At 42.0% G+C, this 27375-nt stretch overlaps 1 protein-coding gene across 1 annotated transcript in view; it reads right to left on the bottom strand.

Moving 5' to 3' along the window:
• The window catches only part of adgra1b (adhesion G protein-coupled receptor A1b), a 173498-nt gene that overhangs the window by 58422 nt on the left and 87701 nt on the right, over positions 1–27375 (bottom strand). The window contains exon 13 of the mRNA XM_084376205.1: positions 129–339. Coding sequence (XP_084232331.1) covers positions 129–339 — 211 coding nt within the window. The remainder of the gene's footprint in view (positions 1–128; positions 340–27375) is intronic.

The following is a 27375-nucleotide window of genomic DNA, read 5'->3' as shown; positions in this document are numbered from 1 at the left end:
TGTGATGTGGCAACATGTTGCGCAGAGCAAACTGATGAGACCGTGTGCATGCATGCAGTCCGAGTGGCAACACAGTAGTACGGCGTTTGACATCACGCTCATGATGATAAAAATGGATTTCCTCTTACCTAATTTGGTGAAAGCAACTGGTGTTGAAACGCTCCTACGCTTCCCATCGTCTGCGAGATTTGACGAATTCCCCGTGCAAGGAAAGAGTTTCCCATTGCGAAACACAATGAACTGCAGCTTGCAAGTGGAGTTATCAACAGATTGCAGCGCAGAGGAGGAGATAGGCGTACCAGCCAGCGGTAAATGGATTGAGGCGACTGCCACTGAGTTCTGCGGATGGAACAAAAAAAGAGAGGGAAATAAAAATTAAATAATGTCTCCGAAATGCGCAGGGGGGGAGAAAGAAAAAAAAAACATAAACTCCCATAGAAAAAAGGACTGACAAATTGCTTTCCTCTCCAGGAGTGGAGGCGACCATAGACCACAAGTGACCAAGGGAATGAGAATCACGTTTGAAGCGCTCTAGTGCGCCTATTTGGTCAGGCTCCCTGCCGCAGAGGTGGAAATGGTTCTTACCATTTCAGCTTGAGGGCACATCAACACTGCAGCTTGATTTAAAGAGACAACCGGTCTGACTTTATCTTCTTTTCACCGACTATAAACACCAGAGAACCCCCTAAAAAACATCCCTGGCAACATTTGTTGGCCAAGGGTTTTCTAGGAGAAAAGGCATGGCTGGGGTATGTCAAGGTGTAGGCACTCGCCATCTTTGAGCACAAGTGGATCCAGACTCATCTTGTAAACTAGTTTTTTATTGCTGTAACTGCAAGAAAAAAAAAAAAGAAGAAAAAAAAAAACCCTGGGCAGCCATACCCAAAAATGTCATCAGAGGTGCATTCAAGATCCACAGTCCCTCTGGTCTCTTATTACCTGCAGCTAATCATTTTATATCCCATAAAGTAACATATTCACCAGGAGAGTCTTCCCTTCCTGTCCCAAGAACATCTGTGCTAAAAGGCTTTAAAAGCTGCATGATAACAGCTGCAGGAACTTTGCCACAGCTGAGGCTTTAGTGAATGGATGCCCCTGGTGGACAGAAATGTTGTTCAAGGGTGTGTGTGGACCAGTGACTGACTGCACTTAGGACAGGACGGGCAGCACTTAATCCCGCCAGGAGATCAAGCTCAATCATAAAAAAAGGCTCCCAACGTGGCACCGTCAGCATAAAAGACTATACACATATGGCCACACGCTCCGCTTCATGCATCCTATCAGCTGATGTAAGTGCCCGGGCACTTAATATTTCATTCATACATAAAAATAGAGGAAAGGAACAACCGTGTACCTGTACATGCAAGGTGTGCCTGATATCGCCGTGTTGGTATTGTTAGAACATCATAATTAAAGGAGTGCTCCAGGACTTTCATTGAAACTTAGAAAACAGCGACAAAAACTACATCTGAAGCAAGCCGTCATGGCTGATTGTGTTGAGTATAAGACTCAGGAGAGCTGAGTTTGTATCCTGTTTGGAACATCTTCATTTATTGTTCACCTGTTATTACCAGTGTTGACAGCTTTGGCTGGGAATGTTTTCAATTTGTGAGTCTCTCTGTGTTTGTGTGTGTGTGTGTGTGTGTGTGTGTGTGTGTCATCATGGCAAAATGTTTCCTGGAAACACCTTTTGTAGCAGGAACTAGCACAGAAGCAATTTTCAGTATTTTGCTTTTGTTAATGTAGCTGTCTGTCTGTGGACAGATTTTTTGTCAGAACGACAGCATCACAACTGTGCAAGATACAGTTATGAATCTACACAGGTGTGTAGTTAAGATCGAAATGAAGGCAGAGTTGGAAAATGGTTGTGGTGCGGGCAAATAGGGAGGTAGGAAGTACCAAAGGATTTCTAAATCAGTAATTATATAACAGTTACTATATATAGTGAAACAGCATTACTGCCTTGGCAAAACAGTGTTTGTTTTTTGTCCTAGGCAGGCTGTCTTATGATGACGTGGACGTGTGGCAGGTCATCTACTAGCCAAAAAGCTGAGCAAAGGATGGAGGATGAGTTCTACGTTCAACAGCTCCAAGTATTGTCATTATTTTGACTGTCTCAGTCAAGATGCAAAAAACATTATTGTCTGTTGCAAACCTTGTGCAAGCAACAAAACACCTACAACTGCGAAAAATACAACACATAGGTTAAATTATAGGAGCAGCTGATACATTGAGGCATCTACTGCCAATGAAGCAACATGAACAGCAGCTAAACAACAGAAATTGGACTTCAGAGAAGGACACGGTTGTGGAGAGACGTTAAGTGGACAAAAGAAGCGTGGTACTGCGTATATCCTGGAAGAGATGCTACCTTTGTAAAAGGTATATATTTATATAATGAGAAACATAACTAATTACTTTTGATACCAAGTTACAAGTAGAATAATATTGTTACTTTTAATCTGGTATAAGGAAAAAAAAATCTTATTACACTTTCGGAGTAACTTGCCCAACACTGCCCCCTCACACACTTTATGCCACCTTGTCCACATTCATATATATTCCTAGAGACATCTACTGTGGGAGGGGCTGCCACAGAAGAAGTTTTGAGTATTTTGCCAGATGTTCACATCTGTCTGTCTGTCCGAGGTCATGGAACTTTACAGGTGTGTAGTTGAGATAAAAATGAAGGCAAAGTTTGTAGATGGGTTTGGTCCTACCCATGAGCAATGAGTTCTCATGTAATAAAGTAGTAATGTCTGCGGAGTAGTCATGAGTCGTAACATGTGGTTAGTTTTAGGGAACTAAAATAATTAGTGTTAGTGAACTATAACACTTGGGTAGGTTAAGTTGACTAAAATATTGACTACTTACTTGGTTAGGTTTAGAAAAACAAACACATTTCGGTGCTATGAAGATTTCTAGGAAGACTCGAAAACACTGACCGTGCCCACATATTCATTAAGTGACCCTAATGGAGAATGATGCTAATGACAAGGCTGACGATGATGCGTGTCCATTATAAAGATAATGATTGTATTACGCGGGGGCTCGCTTTCCAAATTAAGCCTGTTTTGTTCAGCTTTCACTCGCGTCGCCCTCCAGTGTGAGAGGATCAGCACTTTGAGCCTAAAGGGGAGGGAAGCTTCCTGACCAAGATGAATGTGGATGCCCATAAAGTGCCCTTACAGTTAATGGGGAGCTGCTTAGTCAGACGTTCGGCCCCAATCAATGTCGAGGAAGAACGATGGCCAAAATTTCTTAATCAGGTTAAACAAGAGCTCCATCCTTCTGTTTCTTATGCTGGCTACAGTGTGGTGGTGTTGGCGATGACAGCCTTTGTGGGCCCCTCAGATACAAGAAGCTGAGTTGTTTTGATCCTCCTGACCCTTCTATAATCCTGGAAAATAATTCTATACAGGTGACAATGAGCAATGGCGTGCTTAAGCACTATTCCTTTACATTACAGCCATGGTGTGTGAGGAGCCAGCGGTGATTTTACAGCATTGGGTTTGTTGGCTATTAGTTTCTGCATTGACTCACTCTTGAAGGCTATTGATTTTCATCCCGCAGTGTGTGTATGTGTGGGGAGAGAGGCAAGAAAGACAGAGAATCCTCGCCTTGAAATTTATGTTGCATCATTTCCTTTCTCCAAACAGCTTAAGCTTGGCAGTCTGTTTCCAGGACATCATAGGATACAGACATCAGGGATAGAGGCGTGGAGGATTTGAGCCTCTGTGACAATCGAGAGTTAGACACAAGGCCAGCCGTCCTAGAGGTCCCTTCTCATACGCCTGGTGACCTTCGTCCCGGGGGGGAGCGCTTTCAAGGCGTGCAACTCACAAAAAGGAATCTTATCTCGTACGCTTGTCTCCTCATCTCTTTTTACATCTTTTATCCTCTTTTATGTGGCGTATCAAAGGGATTTACAGCCCAGAGGGTGTGCTATAAGCCACGGCGTGCACAAGGTCCCGTTCTTAGCGACAATCTATGTTCCTCCTGAGCAACCTAAACAGCTACATTTCCTCAACCCCAACACCACCGGGGACCTAACACTTCAGAGTTGATTTAGCTGGTTGTACCTCAGCCGTCTGACCTTCCTCCAAGCCCCTCCCGCTCCAACAGGGCGGCATGCTGTAGCCGTAGTAACCATAATCACACATTCCCCTCCGTCTCTTGCTCTAGCCTCAGGATTGCTCTCCTTTTCCTTTTATTTGTCCCCCCCTCCACTTATACCTTTCCCTACAGAGGGCATCCAGGTGAATGTCAGCAGTCACCTCCTATTTCAGGCTGTTCCCACTCGCTCGCCTGCCTCCCTCCGCCCTCCTCCACCTGCTCCTTCATGCACGGGCCCTGCTTGATAGAACCACAAACAGCCTGCAGGGCAAAACACAACAGCGGTGTTTGACCCGGGGCTGCCACCACATCATAGCGTAAACACCACGCTTAAACATGGCACCCACTTCACAGGGGGATTACTGTCGAATGTGTTTCGACAAAAAGGTGAAAATTAAGAACCAGTAAGTGTTTTTTTAAATGTGTAATCCAAAATTAGAAAAATCTACAGCTCTGTGGCTTTGTAGATATATCTGCGGGAGAGATACATTTATTTATTTGCGCAAGCGGCGACTTGGAAATTAACTATAAATGAAGTGAATTTAGCTCAAAGGGCATCTCGCTGAGCTCGGCCCCAGCCGACAGGAACTGCTGACGAGCATGATGGGAGATTTGCATAATTTTTTTTTGTAATCATTGGCAGTCCTGTCAGCGCAGACGTGGTCAAAGACACAGTGACCATGACAAATAGGTAGACATCAGGAGACTTCAGGGGGTCATTTCGACCCATCATGTTTTAGAGGCTGAAAATAAATCACAGTTTGCTCACAAGCAACGTTTTAGAAGGACCTTGCACACGCTCCTCTGTCGGAGCGACATTCGAGGTTTGAACATAAAAACATACAAAGGAAACATAATTCTATAAAAGTGATTGCCATGGCTGCAGCTTAAAAGGCGTTTTATTCCTCTTGTGCTTTTTTTATGCTGTTGCGTTGTTTGCATTACTTATCAAGAGAAATTAAACACAGCCCTACATGGTTGCCATGCCAACAAGAGTCTGTTTCCTCCAGACAGGTTGTGTTGGTTGGTTGGTTCGGGGGTGGGGGGGCATTTGAGCAGATTTGAAGCAGGAAATCAGGCTCTTTGGAGAGGCAGAGCTGTGCTTCAGCTGTCAGACACACTCTCCTCAGTCAGCTCTGACTCAAACTGTCACATCACAGGGTCGTGTCTTAACAAACACATTCAAGAGGCCGCAACAGATGGACAACATTGTTTGATTAAAAAAGGCACAGTGGATTACAAATTTAATGAAGTTATTGTGCGTAAAAGCATAACTAATATATTAGCTGCGGGGTGATTGATAATGAGCCAAAAGGAGCCAAGTCTTTGAGACGGAACGGATCTTAGGAGGAAAATTTGCAGACTTTCAGCACTAATTAATGCAAATTTAACACTCGCTACAGAAGCTCATTGGCCATCAACTGATTCCTCCGTTTTCCGAAGTGTTTTATAAGAGTTTGTCTCAACAGTGGCCTGATGCCACGTCAGTGTAGCCTTCAGTACATGCCATTATTAGTGAAGGCAAAGATGACTGTGACTCAGTGCATATTTCCATGCAGCACTGTAATGATGAGAAACTATTCATTCGCACAAAGAAAAACATTCCTCTGAGTCATCTCCTATTTATTATGAGGGTCAGTTCGCCCAGCTGATCACAAAACAGCACATTCTAACTTAGCTCTGTTGGTATGAAGACTCGCAGATAGTTTTATTTCTTCAGGTTTCCAGGAGAAACCACCACAGTAACACAGTGGTAGCCTGATAACTAGAATCCTCTGCTGGATACTGAGAGAATATGTTGTTTCGCAATAAGGATGACCGGAACCCTTAATATGATTCAATCTGTCTTTTCTTTGAGGGCAAAATTGACGTCGGTATTGATCTTCAATTAGATTTCAGTTAGTGGAAAAGACCTTTTCTCCCTTTCGCATTTCCAAGTGGTATTATTGTTACCACCACTATTGCAAAGACAAATTAATCAACTAACAGCACTACAGGACGAAGCACAAGTTTATTCATTAATTTGGTCTCGCGGATAGATCGCCAGTCAGCCTTTGTTTTCCAGGGACATTTCGTTCCTGGTAGCAAACAAAATTGCATAGTGAAGTGTCATTATTGCATAGCCATTACATTATGCAGTCAACATTTACTCAATAACTTCATTTCTGATAGTTGATTCAAGAAAAGAAGGAGGCAAAGACACACACCCCTCTCTACATCAGTGGGGCTGAGGTGGAGCAGGTGAATAGTTTTAGGTTCCTTGGAATTACCATCACAGAGAATCTATTTTGGTCATCACACATCACCAGCCTGGTTAAGAAAAGCACAGAAAAGGCTCTCCTTCCTTTGGAAAGCTAAATTCTGGAGCAAACAAACTGGCATGGTTTGTGGTTTGTGTTCAAACCTGCTGTAGGAAGGCTCTACATTGGGTGATTAAAACAGCCAAGAGCATCATTGGTACCCAACTACAAAGCGTCAGCGACATCGGTGAAGTGAGATGTCTGCACAGAGCCCAAAGGATACTTAAAGATAACACCCACCCCAGCTGCTGCCACCCGGCAGAAGATACAGAAGTACCCGCTGCCATACCACCAGACTACAGAGCAGCTCCATTCCCCAGGCCGTGAGACCCCTGAACTCATCCTCAAAACTCCACTTTCTAAAATAGATGTAACACAAAGGACTCAAACATAGTTACTTTTTTTTAAACCCTTGTCTTTTAAAAAACATCAATAAATGTACCTTGTAACCTTGTATGAGGACAAGTCAAAGCAAAAATAAAAACTTGTCTATTGCCAGTTTAAAATCAAGTTAAGCTGGCGAACAGACCAAAAAGGGTGGTATCTTGATGAGAACAGGTTTACACAATATGGGGTGTAACAATTTTTTTTTCGGAGTGAGGTCAATTTTTCGCTAATGAAGGCATCAACCAAAAATGAAATGGACGTCACATCCCTGCTCCTTGCATAAACTGCTATATATGTGGAATTTACTTGCCTTCACACGTCACCAGTGTGTGAAGGCGATTAGAAAGTAGAAGCAGCTCAATGCGAAACAAGTGTGAGTAAATAATATTCCAAGTGTTTTCAGAACACTCACTGCGTTGTAAGAAATCAATAGCGAGAAGATGACATCTGTGTCTCCATTTTCTCAGCGTTAATGAGCAGACAGAGTAAAGGTTTGGATGCGTCATTAAGTAAATAACATTCATATTCTTGTCCATCCGAAGTGAGAAAACGGCTCTCCGGCAGGCGCCTACAGATAGAGCCAATGACAAACCCCGAGCCTTTTATCTATTCATGTATTCATTCACTCTCTAAACCATTCATTACCTGTTGACTCACCAACATGCTCACTCTGAATACTGCTGAATGAGCCATAATTGGCCTGTTTAGGAATAAGACGGGATTGGCATGACTGGAATCTCAAGAAAAGAGTGAGCATCCGGTCCATAACAATATACCTCTTTACCGTCGGTCGGGTAAGGACACAAACACAAACACACACACACACACACACACACACATACACACACACACACACACACACACACACACACACACACAAACAGTGGTGTGGTCCCTCTGGAGTCGATCCAGGTCGTGCTTTACAATCGCCACATTTCCTCTCCCACGCTCACGCTTCTCAAGTTTGATTCAGCTGCGGGGCAGGGAGACAGGATTAATGGGTGGTCATTTGGTGGAGCAATAACAGTTGGCTATCACACAAAGTGGGTGTGCTAGCACTGCCCGAGAGGTGAAACACAGTCATAACTTTGGATTAGGCCGCGGGGCTCAATCCTCTCTATTTGGTCTGCTGGATGGATAAACGTATGAGCTCCCTGTAATTCAGTACATCCAAGAGCTGCTGTTTTTTTTTTTCAATTACTCCCAGATTATCTCTTACTTGTTTTGGGTCAGTGGTCCAGCGGTCCAGCAGGGAAGAAGGACAGGACAGCGATACAGTCAAGGTCATGTTGAGGCTCTAATTCATCAATAGATTTCTCAGTTTTGTTCCACCTGTCTGACAATGTTACTTCATAGACACTGCCTCTCAGTGTACTGCACCGACACAAAATGTCACAACTCGTGCACCCCTGGCGTTGTCGTCAGAACCGTAGATTTAACCAGAAAGTGCTCATTCCACTCGAACAACATGATTAAAGTAGAACTCCATGTGAAGGGAGAGCAGGGTAAAACAACTGCGGTCTCGTTGGGCTTTTTCAGATTGCAACATGGGATTTGGCTCGGAGGTGAAATGAATGTGAACTAGGCTGTGTGCACCGCAGATTGAATTATTCAATTACTGTTTGGTAGGCGTTTGATTTTCTGCATGTGTGCTGTTTATGACAAGCTCCCAGTTTTGGCAGGCCATAGCCAGGTATTGATCTCATGAGCATACGCCATCAAACAGTTTGAGGGAAAAACTCTAAAAATGAATTCTGCTGCGGAGTGTGACCAGTGTGAGCTGGAGATCACACAGATACACAGGAGATTTGAGATATGTATCATGTCTCCTCTCCTCTCATGATGTATAGTGTGTATTAGCTGGTAGTGATAACCATTGAGATATGTTGCCCATAGTGCTGCCTCCCATTTATGATTCAGTGTCTGAAAGGTATAGCCACTGCTGTCTAAGTGTCTCCATGGTAACCTGCTTATGAATCTGAGTGACTTAACAATTTCCCTCCACAGTGGCAGAGTAGGGGGCTAGCGGGCGCTCCATGCGTTAAGTGCCTTTACGCCAACATGGGCTGCACATGAATATGCATGACTGTGGGGAGCTGGGGGTCATTCATCAGCAGAACCAGAGTACAACATGCTACAGCGGGATGGCTGGCTGCAGACCTCCACTCGGGAACATGATTAACCAGCCTCTCAACGTCCTCTTCAGCAGAGATCAAACTGTTGAAATTTCAAAGATTTTTAAAAAAAAGAGACGTAATTAAACTTTTATATGTGATTTGATCGACCCCCAGGACTGAGTAAATATTACATTTTCTTGTGAGCATGATGACGCAAGTTACAGAGTGGTCTGAGAACTGCTCATTAATGTTAATGTAAAATAAGCAGCAACTCTATAGGACTTCTGCTGCGCAGTGACGTCGGGGCTGCAGACCGTATCATCCCTTGCAACGCACCTACACACACCTGCTGTTGTGCAAGCGAATGAGATGCTAGAGGGGTCCAGGGGTCGTCGCTGTCTGCACAGCAAAGACGAATCACGCTGAGGAGAGAGAACAAAGCTGCGGAGATGAATCACCTCCATGCACACGCGTCTAAACGGCATAATCGGGCTTGTGCGGTCCCATCTCCATGGTAAATGATGCAACAAGCCGACTGCTTCCAGCTGAACCCTGCAGCAGGGAGGCAGTGAACCAATCAAGATGCACACATGTGTTGTGAGCCAAGACTAACACAACATCATCAAATTGATCATGCAACGCTATGTGAGAAGGCAAAAGCTGCACTGACAATGTTACATGGCAAGTAATCATAAAAGCCTTCACACTGTAATGAATTTTAGAACAATCGGGTGGTGCCACATGGCTAAAAAGGTGGTAATTATCGATTATAGCACCATTTTGTTAACCTACACAGCAATTTTAAATCTGAATATATGAAAATTCAAAAAGATGTATTGCTGAGCTTTAATGTATTTAAGCTACCATTAGCATTGTCTAGAGACACTCTCTTCAATGGTCTGTTCTCCCATTTTACATTTAAACTTCCTGCCTGGAAAATGCCCTTGGGCATCGCCAGGGCGAATCTAGCGGATGTGGGAAGGAAATTACAGCAGAGAAAAAGGAGAGAAGGAGAAGGCTGTATATTTATGGCCTCCTTTTACCATATTAATCCCTTCCCACTAATCCTTCAGCGGCACCAAATAAAACTGTAATGGCGTCGGTGGTCATCTTTATCTCATCAAGCTGATGATGAACTCGCTGGCAAAAATGAGAAAGTTTGTTCCGCTCGTATATTGTTTGTCTTTGTGTGTCTGATATTACTGCATGTGTTCTGTGAAGGTACATTTACGATACCTTGAGCTCCAAACATGTACAGTCCATCCAAACATCTTTGGTGACAGATCAACAGGATCTGGAGGTGAGTTGTTCTTTAGTGTCGCTCATGAAAAGCATTTGAGCAAAGCATCTCATTTCTGCTGCTAGGGGTCCATTAAACAAAACAAAGCACGGGATCATGGGAGTTGTTGTGTTCATTGTTAAACAACCTCAATTGCTGATGAAAATCTATCTGACATGACTCAGACAGAAATGTTCACAGACAGAGGTAATGTTTTAAAGTTTAGTCACATTCGCTGACTTCCTTCCTCACTCTCTCCCGGAGGAAACTGCAACAGGTGACCAAATTAAATGCACCATTAACTTACAATACAATTACAGATTTCTCTGGGTTTGAATATTGTTGGAAGCATTTGGGATAATGCAAGTACATCATTCAAAATATAAAACAAATGTGTGATAGTTTTTAGACATTTTAATGCAGAAATGTTGCGTATTATAGATTTAAAGATAAGGTTGTGTTGAGCAGTGCCTTGACATGGGTGTGTGTAACTATATGAATGTGATGCAAAACTAGAAAAAAAGAGAAAAACTGTATTCACTAAACCCACAAGCTTCTGCCCACGTTGATTAGTCACATAACATTGGTTTTATTATTGTAAATTGTGAGCCTCCACAATTTTAAAGTAAAAAAAGACTGTTTCTTCACACAGTCATAGCTGGAAACATATTATTCATACATCTACAGTTAAAAAAATAACATAAGTTAGGCTCTAAAGTTTTTGCAGCTTGCGTCATCGCAAAGGATGGAAACTGTAGCCAGATTGTGTTAGTGGATTCCAATCGCTGCCCAGATCCATATACACTAATTTGTCTTGAATTGTATCTGTTTTTTGTTCAAAGCACAACACAGGTTGTCCATAGCACAGCTAAACTTCCGTTTTGTGCTATCACCCCTTCAAAGCTTCACATCCCCAGTGTTTAATGGTGATGCAAGGACTAGGCAACTGCATTTCAAGCAAGATTACAAGAACATTTTGATGCTTAAAGTAGAGGTTTTCATGGGTTCATTCAGATCCCGATAACCAAGATCTGACCGTGCACCCGAGTTGGTTGGGTCCAAATTCATTCCAGCTGGGTCCATGTAAGACCTTGTTCTATCACTGTAGATCTTGGCCATTGATTGGTGGTGTATCCAGCCAAAGTTATGGACCCTTATCGAGTCACATGACTGAATCTGTTGACTTTAGATTTGATAAATTAAAAACCAACATGCATCTTGACAAATGATTGCACTTGGTCTTAAGCCTTCTGAATTGAAACGACTTGATATTCTCCCCAAGCCAATAAAAAAAGTTAATCACAACAGATAAGTATCAAATCAGTCCAACAACAGCAGCCAATCACCTTGTGTGAAAACCTGGGAAATGTGCTGAACTGCAGAGAGACCTGTTTAAGACTTATTTAAAAGTAAGACTTGACTTGAATTGTGACTTTTGGTCTTAAAGGTCCAGTTTGTAAGGTAGTTGATTAGTCTCATTCCCAACTTGTCAAATACAGTTCAGAAGGAGACTCAACAATCAACTAACAAACAAATTGGATCTTTAACTTGGGAAATGTCTTAGATTTTCACAAAACTTCAGACTTACCTTGAACAAACCTTGACTGCATGCACCTATGTCTTTGGTTGTTTTTCACTGAGTCTGTTTTAGACATGTTAAAGAGGACTTCTTTAACATAATGTCTACAGCATGATAGCAGAGCTGCAGCAATAGCTTCAGTCCCCTGTACCCAAATGCATTCAGGCACGGTATTGAGTTTAAGTCTGCAGCATTTTGGCAGCACTCAGAGCCCAACACACAATCAGCATAGTTATAAGTAAAAACAAAAGAAAATACACTTGCTTCAGTTTGTTATGCGCACATAATGCAAGAAGTTATGTGGGCTGTGTTGTATTGATTGAGTATGTGTTCTGTCAGACAGATGACTGAAAAATGTCCTTGTAACAACTCCTGTGTAGACAGGGCCTGACCTGAACTACTGTTGTCCTCCATGTAGGAGCAAGCTAGACACTGTTCAGTCCCCTTTGAGGGAGTAGTCTGACATTTGGGGAAGTAACCTTATTTGCTTTCTTACCAAGAGTTAGAGAAGGGGAGGAGGTAATGTAGGGTGGATTTACCATTGGACAGAGCTGTTTCCATTCCTGTGGTCAGCAAAGCTAACCATCTCCTGGCTGTAGCTTAGTACTGAACGGACATATATAAGCGTGGTATTGATCCTTTCATATACTGTAACTCTGGGCAAGAAAGTGAAAAAGCATGTTTTCAAAAATGCTAAACTGTTCCTATAAGCCTATAGGTGGTGAATATTTCATACTAGAAACATACATTTTCAGTTAAGTTTTCCACATACACCGATCATCCACAACATTAAAACTGTTGACGGGTGAAGCAAATAAGATTGATCCTCTTTTTACAATGCAATGTTCTGCTGGAAAACCTTGGGTCCTGGCATTCGCGTGGATACCACTTAACATGAATACTCGCCCTGCATTCCCAGATGACAGTGGTCCATCCAGCAGGACAATGCACCCTGCCGCACTGTAAAAACTGCTCAGGAATGGCCCAAGGAACATCAGAGAGCGCTCAACGTGTCAACCTGGCCTCCAAATCCCAGTTCGATCAAACATCTGTGAATGAGTCCAATCCACAGAGGCCCTACCTTGCAACCCACAGAACCCTAAGGATCCACTGCTACACCCCCAGATGTCCTGTTTACATGCCTCAACAGGTCAGAGTCAAGTCAGATCCATGGTGGGGCCTCCCTTGACTGAACATGTTCAAGGATATCCCACAGATGGTCAATCTGATTGGGTTCTGGAAAAGTTGGAGGCCAGGTTGTCACCTTGAGCTCTTTGTCACATTCCTTGGGCCATCTATGAGCAATTTTTGCAGTGTGGCAGGGCGCATTGTCCTACTGGGGTGACCGTGTTTAGGTGGGTGGAGCATGTCAAAGTGACATCCACATGAATGCCAAAACATTGCATTGTAACGAGACGATCAATGTTATTCACCTCACCTGTCAGTGGTTTAAATGTTGTTGCAGATCGGTGTACATGCTAATGCGAGCTAGGTTGATTGAAACAAATGATTGTTTTTATTTTTGGCAAGTGATGGTTACAGTTTTGTTAGTGTATCAATAAATCTACTAGGTTTTTATTTAGAGCTAATGTATGCACTTTTGATGTGCATGTCCACAGCTGCTGTTTAATATTCCATACAAGTCTCCCTTTCTTGGTCATGCTGAGGAATCCAAGACACTTCACCGCAAGCAAGGGTAGGATGGAGGATTTATTGGAGCGCTCTTGTGCCTCAAACGCACATCCCTTTAATCGATCTGTTGAAGCATTACCATAATCAGCTCACTCTGGCTGTTCAGCGCTCCCCCATCCCCCTCCATGTTTTGATCAATGAAGGTCCCATCCATAGTCAACCCAACCCCTCCTCCAGCTACAGTGGGAAAAGAGCCAATTGACTCATATATGGAGTGAAAAGAGGAGAAAGAGGCCTGTATTTCTCAATCAGGACCATCGTTCCAATAAGGATGATCAGGCAGGCAGCAATTTCTTGAGCGCCATGATGGCGAAGGCCATGATGGGAATCACAATTCTCTTAATAAGATGAGAAAAAAGATGATGATCTGAGCTTACATTGAGCAAATGAAATCCCCTGGGATCTGCACTCGATTTGTCAGCCATTTAATCTGTTAAACAGGGGTAATAAGCTGGTGTCAATCCACTGCCTGTTTAGCACAATCGCAGCAAAATGCTGCCCTGAGCCATGTGGTAATAGAGGTGGTCGGAAATGCTCATGTGACTTAAAAGAATATTAAAATACCAGGCTGAATTCTAAGTGCACTGTGTATGCAGTAGCCCTAAGGTTTAACATGAAGACGTGATAAAATAAACAGATGAACATCCAAACATACTTTCTCTGAAGCTGATTGTTCCTTTTTCTTTTGTTTTTGGGTTATGTTTTTGACTCTTTTAGACAGTGACAGCTAACAGGAAATGAGAGGAGGGAAATGTGGGACAAAGGGCCCCAGCTGGACTCAAACCAGGGTTACTGGGATTACTCTATCAGTGTCTTACACACCACCCCTATAACTGCTCATTCCTGATCAGACTGTCTGGGTGTTGACCTCTATCCCAGCAGACCTGGAGGTGTCCCTGGGGCCACTCAGAAAGGTCGCAGGCTTGATTGAAACTTCTTGTTGTAGGGCGACAGCAGTGCTCACAGCTTCACCAAAAACACATTTAATTAATATTTTTTAGCATATGATTGTTTTCACACTGTCAGCCTGCCTGGCTGTGCTTTCTGTCATCAGTCGATGAATAGCTGGAATTAATAATTTCATTATGCTAACAAGCACAACACACTGGTAGAGCCATGAGGGAATTATGTGGCTACTGTATGCCAGCAAGTAGAGCTGAAACAATAAGTCAATTCATTGATTAGTTGACAGACAGAAAATTAATTGCCAGCTACTTGGATCGAATAAACTTTGCTTATTTTTTAAGCGAAAATGCTTCTGCTACAGTACTTTCTGCTTTTAGACTGTTGGCTTCATGAAACAAGACATTTGAAGATATCACATTATACTCTGGGAAATTGGGATGAACATTGTTCTCTATGTCTGACATTTTTAGACCAAACAATAGATTAATTGTGGAAATATTCTGCAACTTAATGTAAGACAGTAAAGTTAATCAATAGTCCCAGCCCTACTAGCAAGGTACAGTACTTTGATCATGTGTGTCTTTATTGAAACTTACTGTTGCAATCATGTTTTCTTTTAGATTTCTATGTGTTTGTAAGACAAATGCCATAAGGCATTATTCATTTTAATTTCCTTTGCGGACTAGATGAATAGGGATTGATGTGGACTTGTCAACAACAAATGTAAGCATTGCACAAAACTGGCACAAAGGTATGTTTACGACACTTTATATTGGTGATCATAGTTTTAATGATTAATGATCTTTGTTCACTAAGATCCAGATCATCTGAGGTATAGATACATTCTTCCTCATGTCATTTTTAATAGGTCACATACTGTATTTGCCACAAATAAGGACTACATAGAGCCAAAATGTGTGCCAAATAATCCAATATTTAAGTACCTGCTGCACTTTTCTGTGTTCATTGGTTCATGTCAGGAGGCAGATTAACACCGGGGTAAGTGATATGTTATTGCTGAAGTGTGAAAATAAATCAATAAATCAATCAAAATTTATTTATAAAGCACATTTAAAAAACAACAACAGTTGACCAAAGTGCTGTACAATAGAACTAAAATGGCTAACGTAGTAAAACAAAACAAAACAAAACAACAAAACACAAAGACCACTTAAGACAGACACAAGGACAGACAGGGGCCACTCTCATACTGAACTGAAAGCCAAAGAATAAAAATGAGTTTTTAGGCGAGTTTTAAAAACTGGCAGTGTGGAGGCCCGCCGAACATCTAGAGGCAGCTCGTTCCAGAGTTTTGGGGCCACAGATGCAAAAGCACGATCACCACTGTGCTTTAGCTTTGACCTTGGGAAAACCAAGGTCAGCTGGTCGGTGGATCTGAGTGACCTTGATGGGACATAAGGTTTTAAAAGGTCAGTAATGTAGGCTGGAGCTAGCCCGTTTAGTGCTTTAAAGGCAAACAATAAAATCTTAAAATCAATCCTAAAACATACAGCCAGTGCCAGTGATGGGAGGCCAATATGAGTGAGATGTGCTCACGCTTGCGTGTTCCAGTTAAAAAATGAGCTGCAGCATTTTGCACCAACTGCAAGCGAGAGAGGGAGGCCTGGCTAACACCAACATAAAGGACATTACAATAGTCAAGCCGGGAAGAGATAAAAGCATGTATAACCCTTTCCAAGTCTTTAAAAGATAAAAATGGCTTGACCTTAGATAAGAGCCTCAACTGGAAAAAGCTAGATTTAACCACTGAGTTTATCCGTTTGTCCATCTTAAAATCAGTGTCCATTATCACACACAGATTTTTTACAGCAGGTCTGACATATGGTTCTAGGGAACACAAGTGCATATAAGGGGCATCACAGGCACCACTAGGTCCTAAAATCAGAACTTCAGTTTTGCTTTCATTGAAGTTCAGAAAATTTAAGGCCATCCATGCTTTGATGTCTGTAAGACAATCAAGCAATGATTTAATAGCATTTTAATCCTTCCGTTTCAAGGGCAGGTAGATCTGAGTATCATCCACATAACAGTGAAACAAAATTCCTAATTTTCTGAAGATGGACCCAAGGGAAAAAAGGTAGAGGAAAAACAAAATAGGTCCGAGAATAGACCCCTGAGGGACTCCACAAGGAAGAGGTGCTGAGGAAGAGACAGACTGATCAAAGTTGACAGAAAAGCTTCTGTCAGACAGGTAAGACCTGAACCAGTCCAGAGCAGTGCCTTTAATGGCAACACATTGCTCTAGGTGAGAGATGAGGATCTTATGGTCAACTGTATCAAAAGCGGCTGTGAGATCTAAAAGTACAAGAATGGCAGAATCGCCTGAGTTGGCGGTTAATACAAGATCGTTAAAAACCTTTAAAAGTACAGAAATGACCGTGTATCCTTGAGACAACTAGAATACTACACAGATATTAAAGCCCCACATAAAGTGTTAAAAAGGATAGCATCACACACTGCAAAATATAACAAATTGTAGCTGAAGCTAAACCTACATTTCCTTAAATTAGCATTTATTTAGTTTGTGTTGATGGGACTCTGCTGGGAAGTTTACAGCACTGTCTGCTTAACATATGTTACCATCCATTCTATTATGACTATTTTTCATTTCTGACATTTTTTCCTTTGTATTTGTCACTGAGCACAGACAAATAAATGCAACACTTCCAAGGCTAGTATCTATAATTAATGGCAGCACATTATAACATCAGTGTTAGATGTCAATTTATCAGGTTTTCACACAGTCACCCATAGCACATTAGTGATATAAACAGACAGATGATTTGGATGGAGCAGTGCTTACTTGAGCCAATCTACCCGCAGCCCACGCTCATCCATCTATAGAGCCCCCACTTGGCCCAGATTAGCATCAGACAAGAGGGCACACTTTGAAGATTCTGTCTCAAAAAGTGATTAGCTGGGAGCCAGCCATGTAACCCAACAGGGACTTATTAGCCATCCCACTTAGTGTACACAGTGACCACAGAGAGACAGACAGAGGGAGAGAAGTCATTCATCAGAGATTTGTTTTCACCCTGATTAGGAAACAAGCAAAGTAACAGTGTTAACGACCCGCTGACCTTTGTCTCATCGGCCCATTTAACATATGCTTCAGAACGCCACAGTCATCTTTGACTCAAGCTTTTGAGCCTTGGAAAAGGAAGAACAAAGAGATTTGCGATTGTCTTCGATTGATTTTTCTGCTTGTTCCAAGTTGGACCGTGCAATCAATGATTTACCTCTCCAGCTTAGCTCAGGAGCATATAGCATGGGTCTTGTTTACTGGGGAGTATCGTCCATTCTTTATAAACTCCACCAAAGTAAACCGCATGGCTAAAGTACACCAGCTCTGCTGTTTTAAACGTACTACAAGGAACTTTTAACTTGTTATGAAACAGTGTCAATTTAATACTGATCCCACGCTGTGACCTACATAAGCAAATTATTCAGTCTATCTTACATAACCACAAATAAGTACATTACCTCATCGAGCTGCAAATAGGTTTGCTTCAAAAAGGAAAATAGTATTAAAAAATAAGTTGCCTCTTTTTTTCACTCGCTTCCAAAACAAATGCTGGAACAAGATCTTTGATGGAAGGCAGTGGCGCTCATAGTGCTTTTAACCACAGGGGCTGCCAGAATCACAGAAAATGAAAATTCCTCGGAGCTGCTTTAAACTATCTGTATACACACTGGTCACTTAATAAAACATCTTAAACTTGTAACATTGTTTTACTTTTCAGTTGATTTCCATTTGTCAACAATAGTGCTTTAGATGACAGCCAGAAAATTACAGTTTAACTATTCAGTATCAGTAGAGGCTATCAATAAAATATTTGCTCGATATATACGAGGCAAATATGTAAGTAAGAAGACAAAGGTTAGGGAATAAGAGCGTAGAAAGTGCTGGGCTTGGAATCATAATTAACATGACTCACATTATTTTTGTTGCTGGGAAACAAAACAAACTCATCTATAGATGAAAAACTGTTATTTTTAATGTTTTTAAAATTAGGATATATTACTGAAATAAGCCATGTTGTTTCCAATGGATCTCCGAAAAAGTCACTAAACTAAACTAAACTAAACCTTAACTGTTGTACAGAAGAACCAGCCCTGTCCTGTCACCAAATCATCACATAATCATGCTTCAAATCCCAAACTTTTTAAAAAATGTATGGGATTCCAAATGGATAAATTATCCCAGACATACTCATCCGGCCCACATACCGCGTGGACTGATGGCACTTGGGTGGTCCGCTCCTGTTTGCCAGATCTGAGCCATAAACAGGCCATAGCATGGCCGGATGTCAGCCAAGGGTGAACCGAATATACCAGAACTGGCCCAAGATCCAGCCCACCAGAATAGAACGAACCATGGCCCAAATTAGTTCTGGTTTATTCGGTCCAAATGGAAAGTGGGCCGGATAAATGTTTCTGATCTGGGCCGCAACAATTTTCTTCTCATGCAGTGGAAGGAATTCTGCGAAGCATTATTCAGAAATTTAACAAATGTAATGTTTTTGGATGTTTTACCAGGCATACATTAATTATTCCAGCTGTGGTAATGGCCATTACATTTAAGTGTGAGTACACATAATAAAGCCAAATAGTGTCATTGTTATTACTTTAACTGTAGTGTAATTTCAGGATATGCAGGCTATAAAATAATGTCATTGTTGTGTACTTACCCAGTAAAAAAATTACATGATCTTTACAAAATATTCAAACATCACTGAATTTGACTTCAGTGGGAATATTTAATCAACTTCAGCCCCTGGTAAATTTGAAGGGGAATTTATATTTTAGGACTGGACACCAGACTAAAATATGCATCATCCTGAGAGAGCTCCTTGATTTCACTAACAGCTAAATAAACATCATAATGTATGCATGGACATACAGCATGGCATTTCCATGAGGAGGCCTCAGACACACTCCACCTTGACTCCACTCTTCAGTGTCAGACTGGAGTGGGATTAAGCTGTGGTAATGGTGGAGGAAATGGGAGAGCGTGTCCTGGGGTGATTTATACCAACAGGGTCGTTGCTGCTGTCCCCCCTGTCCTGAGAGAGACACTATCTAGCTGTTTGTCTACGATCCTTTGACCCGCTGCTGGTCATCTCTGGCTCCATCAGACTAAAGAGCCTGCCACATGCCCCCTGCGAGTGCCGCTATGACACAGCATCTGAGCTACACAGATCTCAGGGGTGGGAGCTAATTGGTCACTTTATGGCAGTGAGTCTGTCTCAGCCACTCTCTTCAGAGGAGGTTAGCGCAGTCATCAAGGCGTCATTAGAGCGATAGGGTTGACCGAAGCAGCAGTGTAGGGGTGGATACAAAGATCTGCACCTTGCTTCGACCTCACATTCATTTAAAAGTCAATCTGGCTACTTAATGCTCCTCTGTTCAAGCAAGATCACTGGAGGTTTCTGTGTCCTCAAAGAGGTCGGCCACAAGATATTTGAAACAAATGCTGACACGAATGAGCAAAGTGCTTTCTCTTGAGTTTGTGAACTGCCCATCCAAAACTTTTAATCAATCAAAGTACTGCAAGGTCTTTCCTGTTAAGACATTTTGATAAATTCTCCATAGATGGCACTTTTTCTTGCCTATTCAACCAGTCACTTATGATTGTTGGTTTAACTTAAACATGAAATTAAATGTGGGATGTATGCCTCAATGAAAGTGGGTGTTTAGTACAGCAAGAAAGTCCCTCTACAGCCAAATTGTTTTTTCTAAAACACGTTCAGTGCACAGGGTTTACAGAGAAGTAGGAGATATTTTGCGCCCAGCAGTTAAATTGTGAAATGAAAATAATTTGCCTACTCTCAAATTCAGGAATTTTTAATGCGGGAGGAGGCAAATGTGCCATATGAGGATTTTTGGCCATTAGGGGGCAGCGGTGCACACTTTGACATATAATCACTGTGTATCACATAATTCTTATGTTAACAGTTTCTCATTTACAAAATTCAGCCAAAACAGAGAAAAATCGACATAATTTTGAATAGTGTTTCTGCTGATTTCTAAGTACACTTCCCTCTCCTTTTAGCTCTGGTTTGGTCTCCATCAACTACTAAGGAAAATATCTCACTCTTTACCTACTAAATGCGCCACTATGGTAGCCTGCTCAAATACCAGATGCCAGATTAATTTTGCTTCAGAAATTCTTTGTTTGCCTAATGTATTATTAACCTGATGTGCCAGATGGTTTGTTACACAGAAACATCTGGAGAGGAAACTGTCTGTAAAAGGGCCGACGCGATCAAAAACACTTGTCAGGTGATTGGGCAAACAATCTGTCTATCAGTGTCTATCACAGGCTAATTTCAACCAATCAGATCAACAGTGGGAGAGTGTTACCACCAGCAGAGTAGTAAATGGTAAATGGACTTCAATTATTACAGCACTTTTTCAGTCTACTCAACACTTAAAGCGTGTCACATTCACCCATTCATAAACACATACATATACTGATGGCAGATGCTGCCTTGCACAGTGCCAACCTGCTCATCAGGAGCAAAGTGGGGTTCAGTATCTCTCCCAAAGATACTTGACATGTAGCCAGGGGATCTGGGGGATTCAGAGATCGAACAACGACCTTACGATTAGTGGAGGACCTGCTCTACCTCCTGATCCAATACCAAGTAAAACCCAATCTTTAGCAACATACACATGTACTGTAGATTTCAGCTGAGACAGGGGAAAAGGTGATATCAGCAAACACAATCAAATCAGACAAGAGCGGAGGAGCAAAATGTGCAGATGCTGCACATTCACATAAACAAACAAAGTGTAGGAAGGCTGCTAGAAAAACCAGCTCAAGGAGACCATTGAGCTGATTGTGACATGTCTCCTTCAAACAAGCTGCTCAAAAGTGAACTGCAAACCTGCAGCCTGCAGGGAGATTTCTATGAGAATGGATGCTTGACAGCGGCTAGCAGCAGCCAGACTTTAGTTCCACTCCAGGGATGGACCTGCCTGTCCATGTCAGTGTAAATGTAATTTTCACTCAGCTAAAGCACCTCAGGTGCCTCCTCGCCTTAGATCCTGGATTAAGGTGTGAGAGTGAGAGTCAGAGAGAGACAGACGGGAACACTGAGACGATGTGAGAAATTAAATCAGTGTGAGACAATCTGTGGATATACAGCTTGCATGCATATGTCCAGACACGCACTTGTGCATACTATAGAGGAGCTGTTTCATATGTAATTTGTCCCATTTGACCACAGTGCAGAAGATTCACCGCTGTCCTTCAGCTGCACATTACATATACCTCTGACGGATCAAATGTAATTTCACACAGCACACAATATTTTGACCTTTGGGTCTCAAAAACTGTTTAAGCAGCGCAATGATAATAAGGCTTAGGAAGACCTAAATCTGCCTGATTCAAAACTCTATCCAAAGTGGTGATGATATTTTTTCTGACTGTACTATAATGCTATAGTATAATACGTTTGTTGTAGTGATGTCAATGTTTAACTTGGTTGATGATTTAATGAATTAAACATATATTAACAAACAATCTAGAAGTTGTGTACATTTTCAGAAAAATCCACAGTATTAAGCGCTGTTTAAATCTGTTTAATCTCATCTCATCTGTGCTCTACAATCAAGCCTGGGATATACAGTATGTGCAGCATTATTTGCTATGTTATAGCAACAGTATGTAGAAATTGGCATTTTGTGGGCCATGAACTACCTATTGACTGTTAACCTGACCAATACTTCTGGTAACAGTAATCTTATTAAGGTAACAGGCAGAGAGCCTGTTTGAAATGAGGTACTTTTATTCCCTACAGTCATTTTGAATCGATGAGATCTTTCTTTTTAAAATCAGATTGCTCTTCATATTTACTTCCTCTACTCTGTCTGTCTAATGTACTTACTGAGTGACTGTCTGACACAATTGTTGAATCATATTTCATATTTAATTTTTCAGGTCACCTCAATGATACAGTCTGTTTAATATAAGATAGATAAATGGGGATATTAAGAGACAAAACCAAGTTTCTAAAAATATAATAAATACAATTAAATAAAAATGACTATAAAATGAAACGACTTGTTGAGATTTTGCACCAAGGGAGCAATCGGCAGGAGGTGTCCCCACCTCCCCTCCACAGCGAGCAGCAGATATTTAAAGGCCTTTCCATCGACGTGGCAGTAATTGCAGCAGTTCTCTATCTCCACAGCAGAACAACATTCCACCTTATCTCCATGACCTTCCATAGACAGCCCTCTGTCCCCGGACCCAGGGCAGGGGAAGGAGAGAGAGACAGGGAGAGAGGAAGAGAGAGGTGTGCTGGATTGCACACAACTGACTCCTCATGCGATCTCCAACACCATCGACCTTTGTTGTCTCCCCATGGGAACTCCAGCCAAAGTCTATATCTACAAGACTTAACCTAACACACTCCGCCATCCATCTCTTTCCTCGAGGCCACAATGTATCACATCTACCTTCTCATTTACAACTACAGCTTCTTCCAAAGCTGCCAATCCGAGCCCAAGTACACTCCAGGGGCTGCAGAACCCAGATAAATGCCCCAAACAGCGCAGTGTGTGTAAACAGACGCTGTCAATCAATGCTCCTGGAGGGGACCAGATTCTTGTCAGTGCAAAACCATGGTAGATACTCTATCCATATTCTGTGTCTTTGCTGTGGCTTCCTCACTGGCAAAGGCTCCTGAGTGAGCTTATCTGCTACCATTTTACTTATCTTTTTTTCAGCAATGGACATTGTATTGACTTTCTGTGATAAAAGGGACAGTTCACCCCAAAATCAAAAAATACATATTTTCCTTTTACCTCTAGTGTTATTTATCCATCTAGATTGTTTTGTTGTGAGTTGCTGGCTATATTGGCTGTAAAGATGTCTGCCTTCTTTCTAATATAATGGAACTAGATGTGGTGCTCAAAGCACCAAAAAGCTACATTTGTAAAAGTCAAAAGCAATGTCTCTCTCCATAAAACATGATCCAACCGTATCACCAAGCAGAAGGAAACGTGCATCTACTCATGGATGAGGGCTTCATAATTGTGACAGGGCAGGTTGTACACGTTAATTGCGGTCTCTCTGCTGAACTGTGATGTTAGCTAGCCTCTCTTCCATGAGTAAATGTACACTCTTGTGTTCGGTGGTAAGGTTGTCAGGTGTAGTTCAGTTGAAAGAACATTGTTACAATGTATACATGGATGTCATCAACAAGCCTCACTGTGAGATGAAGAGAGCTGTTGTGTGCAAAACTACTCGTGAACAAGAAATTTGAGAATTGCACAGGTGCTTTAATATCTGTTACAAGCAAACCAAATACTACTATGCATCGTCTCAGTTTTAGGATTCAGGGTGAAAATGTTTTTATAATTTGTTTCAGTTCACTTCATTGCATCCTCAGGATCATAAAAAAAATATAAGAAAAAGGACAGGAACTGGGCTATATGAGGGTAAGATGTGGTATTTCTATGATGTAAACAAAAACCTATAAACCCTGACTGGGAGAATATAACCCTGCCCCATATATGACCCTGTTTTATGGGTTAATTCCTTAATTGGCCCAAATAAAGGAGAACATCAGTGATACTACACCACCGCCTAGTGATGATAACCAAAGTAAATCCTGCACTTGCAGTGGGAGGAGAGCAGCCTTGAAAATCCCATTCAAATAAGAACTGAATAAGGAAATCTATGAGAAGGCCTGGACTGAATAAGAATGAGGGCATTAGGATAAATATAGAACAAAGATACTTTTTGGAGGACAGATTTTCAAAGCAGGGTAAACTGAAAGTCTGCAAAGAGGGCCAACAAAGAAAAAAATAAAGTTCTCCTTCATACTGTATTCTGACATTTGGTTCCACCTGTATGCAACCCAGTCCATTTGCAGAGCTTTGTCACAATTAGCACTACCCTGTGCGGCAAGGGCACACCTTCCACTGTATGGTTTGCATGAGTGTGTGTCTGTTATTATGTTAATAGTCTGTTTACTGCTGTGGTGCGACAACAGAACGTAGTGTTTTCCTCTGCTACATTATTCATGGGCACGAGGAGAGGCTTGGCTCCATGTGTTTGGCACTGGCTTGTTTTGTTTAGCGTCCCCCGTTACACGGACCCTATCCACCCCCACTTCTCACATTATAAATTCTTAATCGACGCCCGCACTTGCTCACAACCCAAATCTTGCTGGCTCTTCTCCTCTGCCTCAGGCGCCAGGAGCTGGAAACAAGTTCAGGTGGATCTCTACTTTGTCCTCACGCTCTGTTTACAGGAACACACAGCGCTGATTAATGGAGATAATCAGATAGCAGCTTTTAATGAATAAATTATGACTGGCTGGATTGGGAGGCACTGGATTTTCATCCAGGAGGCAAAAAAAGGTTTGAATGAGTGCTTCAGCACCAGTCGTTCCATATTCAGCAGCTATGATGATATTCTTCTAACTACGTGGTGATCCAGTCTGAGTATATTTGTAAATGTGATTCATATTCATGCTGTATTACACTGACGTAAATCAAATTACTATATAAAGAGATTCGACCATTTTCATCATGGTCGGTCAGGTACAGCAAAACAACGAGAGCGTGAAGTCACTCACCCGTTGCTGAAATTAAATCATTCAACACAATAATATTGATTGAGGATGCATCATGGAGAGGACGGATTGGGATTTGATATGTGGCTCGTGAACATGAACAAGGGGCAGTAGAGGAACTGTTTAACTTAATCCCCCCTTCAAAATACCCAGTCTCCTCTCATTGGTCAGCTCACAGCTAAAAACAACAGAGCAGCTGTGCTAAATCAATTTGATGATGTCACAAAGTCACGGAATTAAAGGAGAGACTACTGTTGAGGCGATTCAGGAGCAGAGAGAGGAGCCTCTGTAGGTCCGGACTTTGACCTTTTTAACTTTCAAGATATTTTACACGCACAAGAAATCACATGTAAGACACTGAAGGAAAGGAGAAAAAAAACACGAAAAAGCGAGATCATTTTTGTAACCAGAAACACAAGTCTCACTAAAGGAGAAGTCTCTCTTAAATCTTGTGGGGTGAGTTGTTACAGTTGTTTTCTCGTCTAGATTGTCAAAATCAGTTAAGTATTCAGCTATGATTTACTCCTCTCTCCAACTGACTCATGTTTCCACCGAGATTTCTCCTTGAGCGAGACTTGAGTTTCTAGTTACAAAAAAAAAAGGGTCTCTCTCTGTTGGAGTCACTTATGTAATGTTACAAGACACTCAATCTCATCCTGTCAGTGGCAAAAACAAGCACTTTAAGTGGACGTGACTGTGATGGTAAGAGTAGTCCCAAAGGATTACATTGCAAACCATTGCCGTCGTTGCGCGGTTGCTGCCTGAGTCATTCATACACCAAACTATGTAAACATAGGTCCCAGGTTTTAAAAATACTGGAATTCCACTTTAATGCCACATCATCTGGAACCAATAGTCTTAATTGAAAAGCTATCCGGAGACACAACAACACACAGCCATAAAACAGCTCGGGTCTACATGAAGAGCTTTATCGGAGGGCACTTGCACAGATGCAAAGAGCTGGAAAGAGTCCATTGGAGTGGAGGCCGTTGGCTGGTAGGATGGGTGGGCAGAAGGGCAGTGGTGGGTAAAACTGATTTTTATTGAACCATTAAATCCCCAGTGCCAAACGTAATTTGAGGTTTTTGTTGCTTTGCCACCATTAGCTGTTAACAACCCGGTCGCTCCGGGGCCTGTCCTGATAAAAATAGAGTGGAGAGACAAGGGCGAATCAGAACAACAACGCATTCAATCTACGCAATTACGGTGCCGTTAACATTAGCCCATCTGATTCCTTAATGTCAAAGCAAACAGACGCATCACTCAGGGAGCCTCCAAATCTCATCAGCCAGGAGACACAGGTGGAGAGCAGAAGGCAAACACAACGGCGTAATATTGTGATGAAGCGACAAGTGAGAGACAGAGTAATAGACAGTGAGGAAGCGATACAGTCCTGATGAGAGTGGGCGTGTGTGTGTGTGTTTGTTTGGGATTGTGTGTTTGTGTGCGCGACCATGCATGTGTAAAGCTCAGAGGATAAGTGCACATTGAGCGACAAGGGACAGGCCGCATCACCATAAAATGTAATCTATTAAAGCTTATCCCAGACAAGATCGCTACATCTAAATTCATCTCAGTCTGTCAGGGCCTGTTCTATTCCCAATGCTGCTGCACCATAATGGGATGTGACAGTACATGTCCTAAGGAATGAGGAAATAAGAGATCTCCATGTCACATAGCCGTGTCATTTTCATAAAGCTGCTTGCCCCTTAAAGACACAGCAGCTGGGAAAACACTAAACAATGTGCGCAGAATTAAAAATAGGGGACCTTTGCGTAGCAGTACACACAGGCTTTAAAAGATTAAAAATTAAAAGGAACATTTTTGTTATCGTTGCCGCTGTTCCTTTTCAGTAATAATTGCATCATACCAACCGAGTTCATTAACTAACATCTAGGACTGTAGCAACATCTTAAAAAAGCAACACGAGCATTCAGACAGGTTGTAAACAAAACCCCACGTTAGCCAGACCATTCATCACGGCTTACAGTCTGCAGCTTACTATAACGACCACAGCTGTGCCCACACACAGCTTCACTCCGCAATGAGGGATTATTAACAGCATTTTGGGAGCACTTACTTTAGGTTTTACCTCCAAATTAATCTTTGGTAAGTTCACTAAAGAAGATCTTCTCTCTCCTGGTTCGCCTTTTCCTCCGTGGGGTTTTTCTTTCTGCTCTAATCTTCGTCACTTCCACTTTTCCACAATGTCAAAATCCCTTTCAATTATAAATTCTTGCATCTTTCTGCCAGTATTCCACGAGCAAATTGGTCCTCGGATGCAGTTCTGTGAATATCACCCTGTACTACTGCGCAACCCAAGACCTCCCCATCACCAGCATTACCATGAGGTGATCAAGTTTCCATCTTATGCCTTCTGGCT

The sequence above is a fragment of the Pagrus pagrus genome (assembly GCF_965226575.1).
Source record: "Pagrus pagrus genome assembly, chromosome: 15".
NCBI classification, from domain to species: domain Eukaryota; kingdom Metazoa; phylum Chordata; class Actinopteri; order Spariformes; family Sparidae; genus Pagrus; species Pagrus pagrus.
Note: the sequence above shows the minus strand (reverse complement) of the source record. Positions and strands in the feature narration are given on the sequence as shown.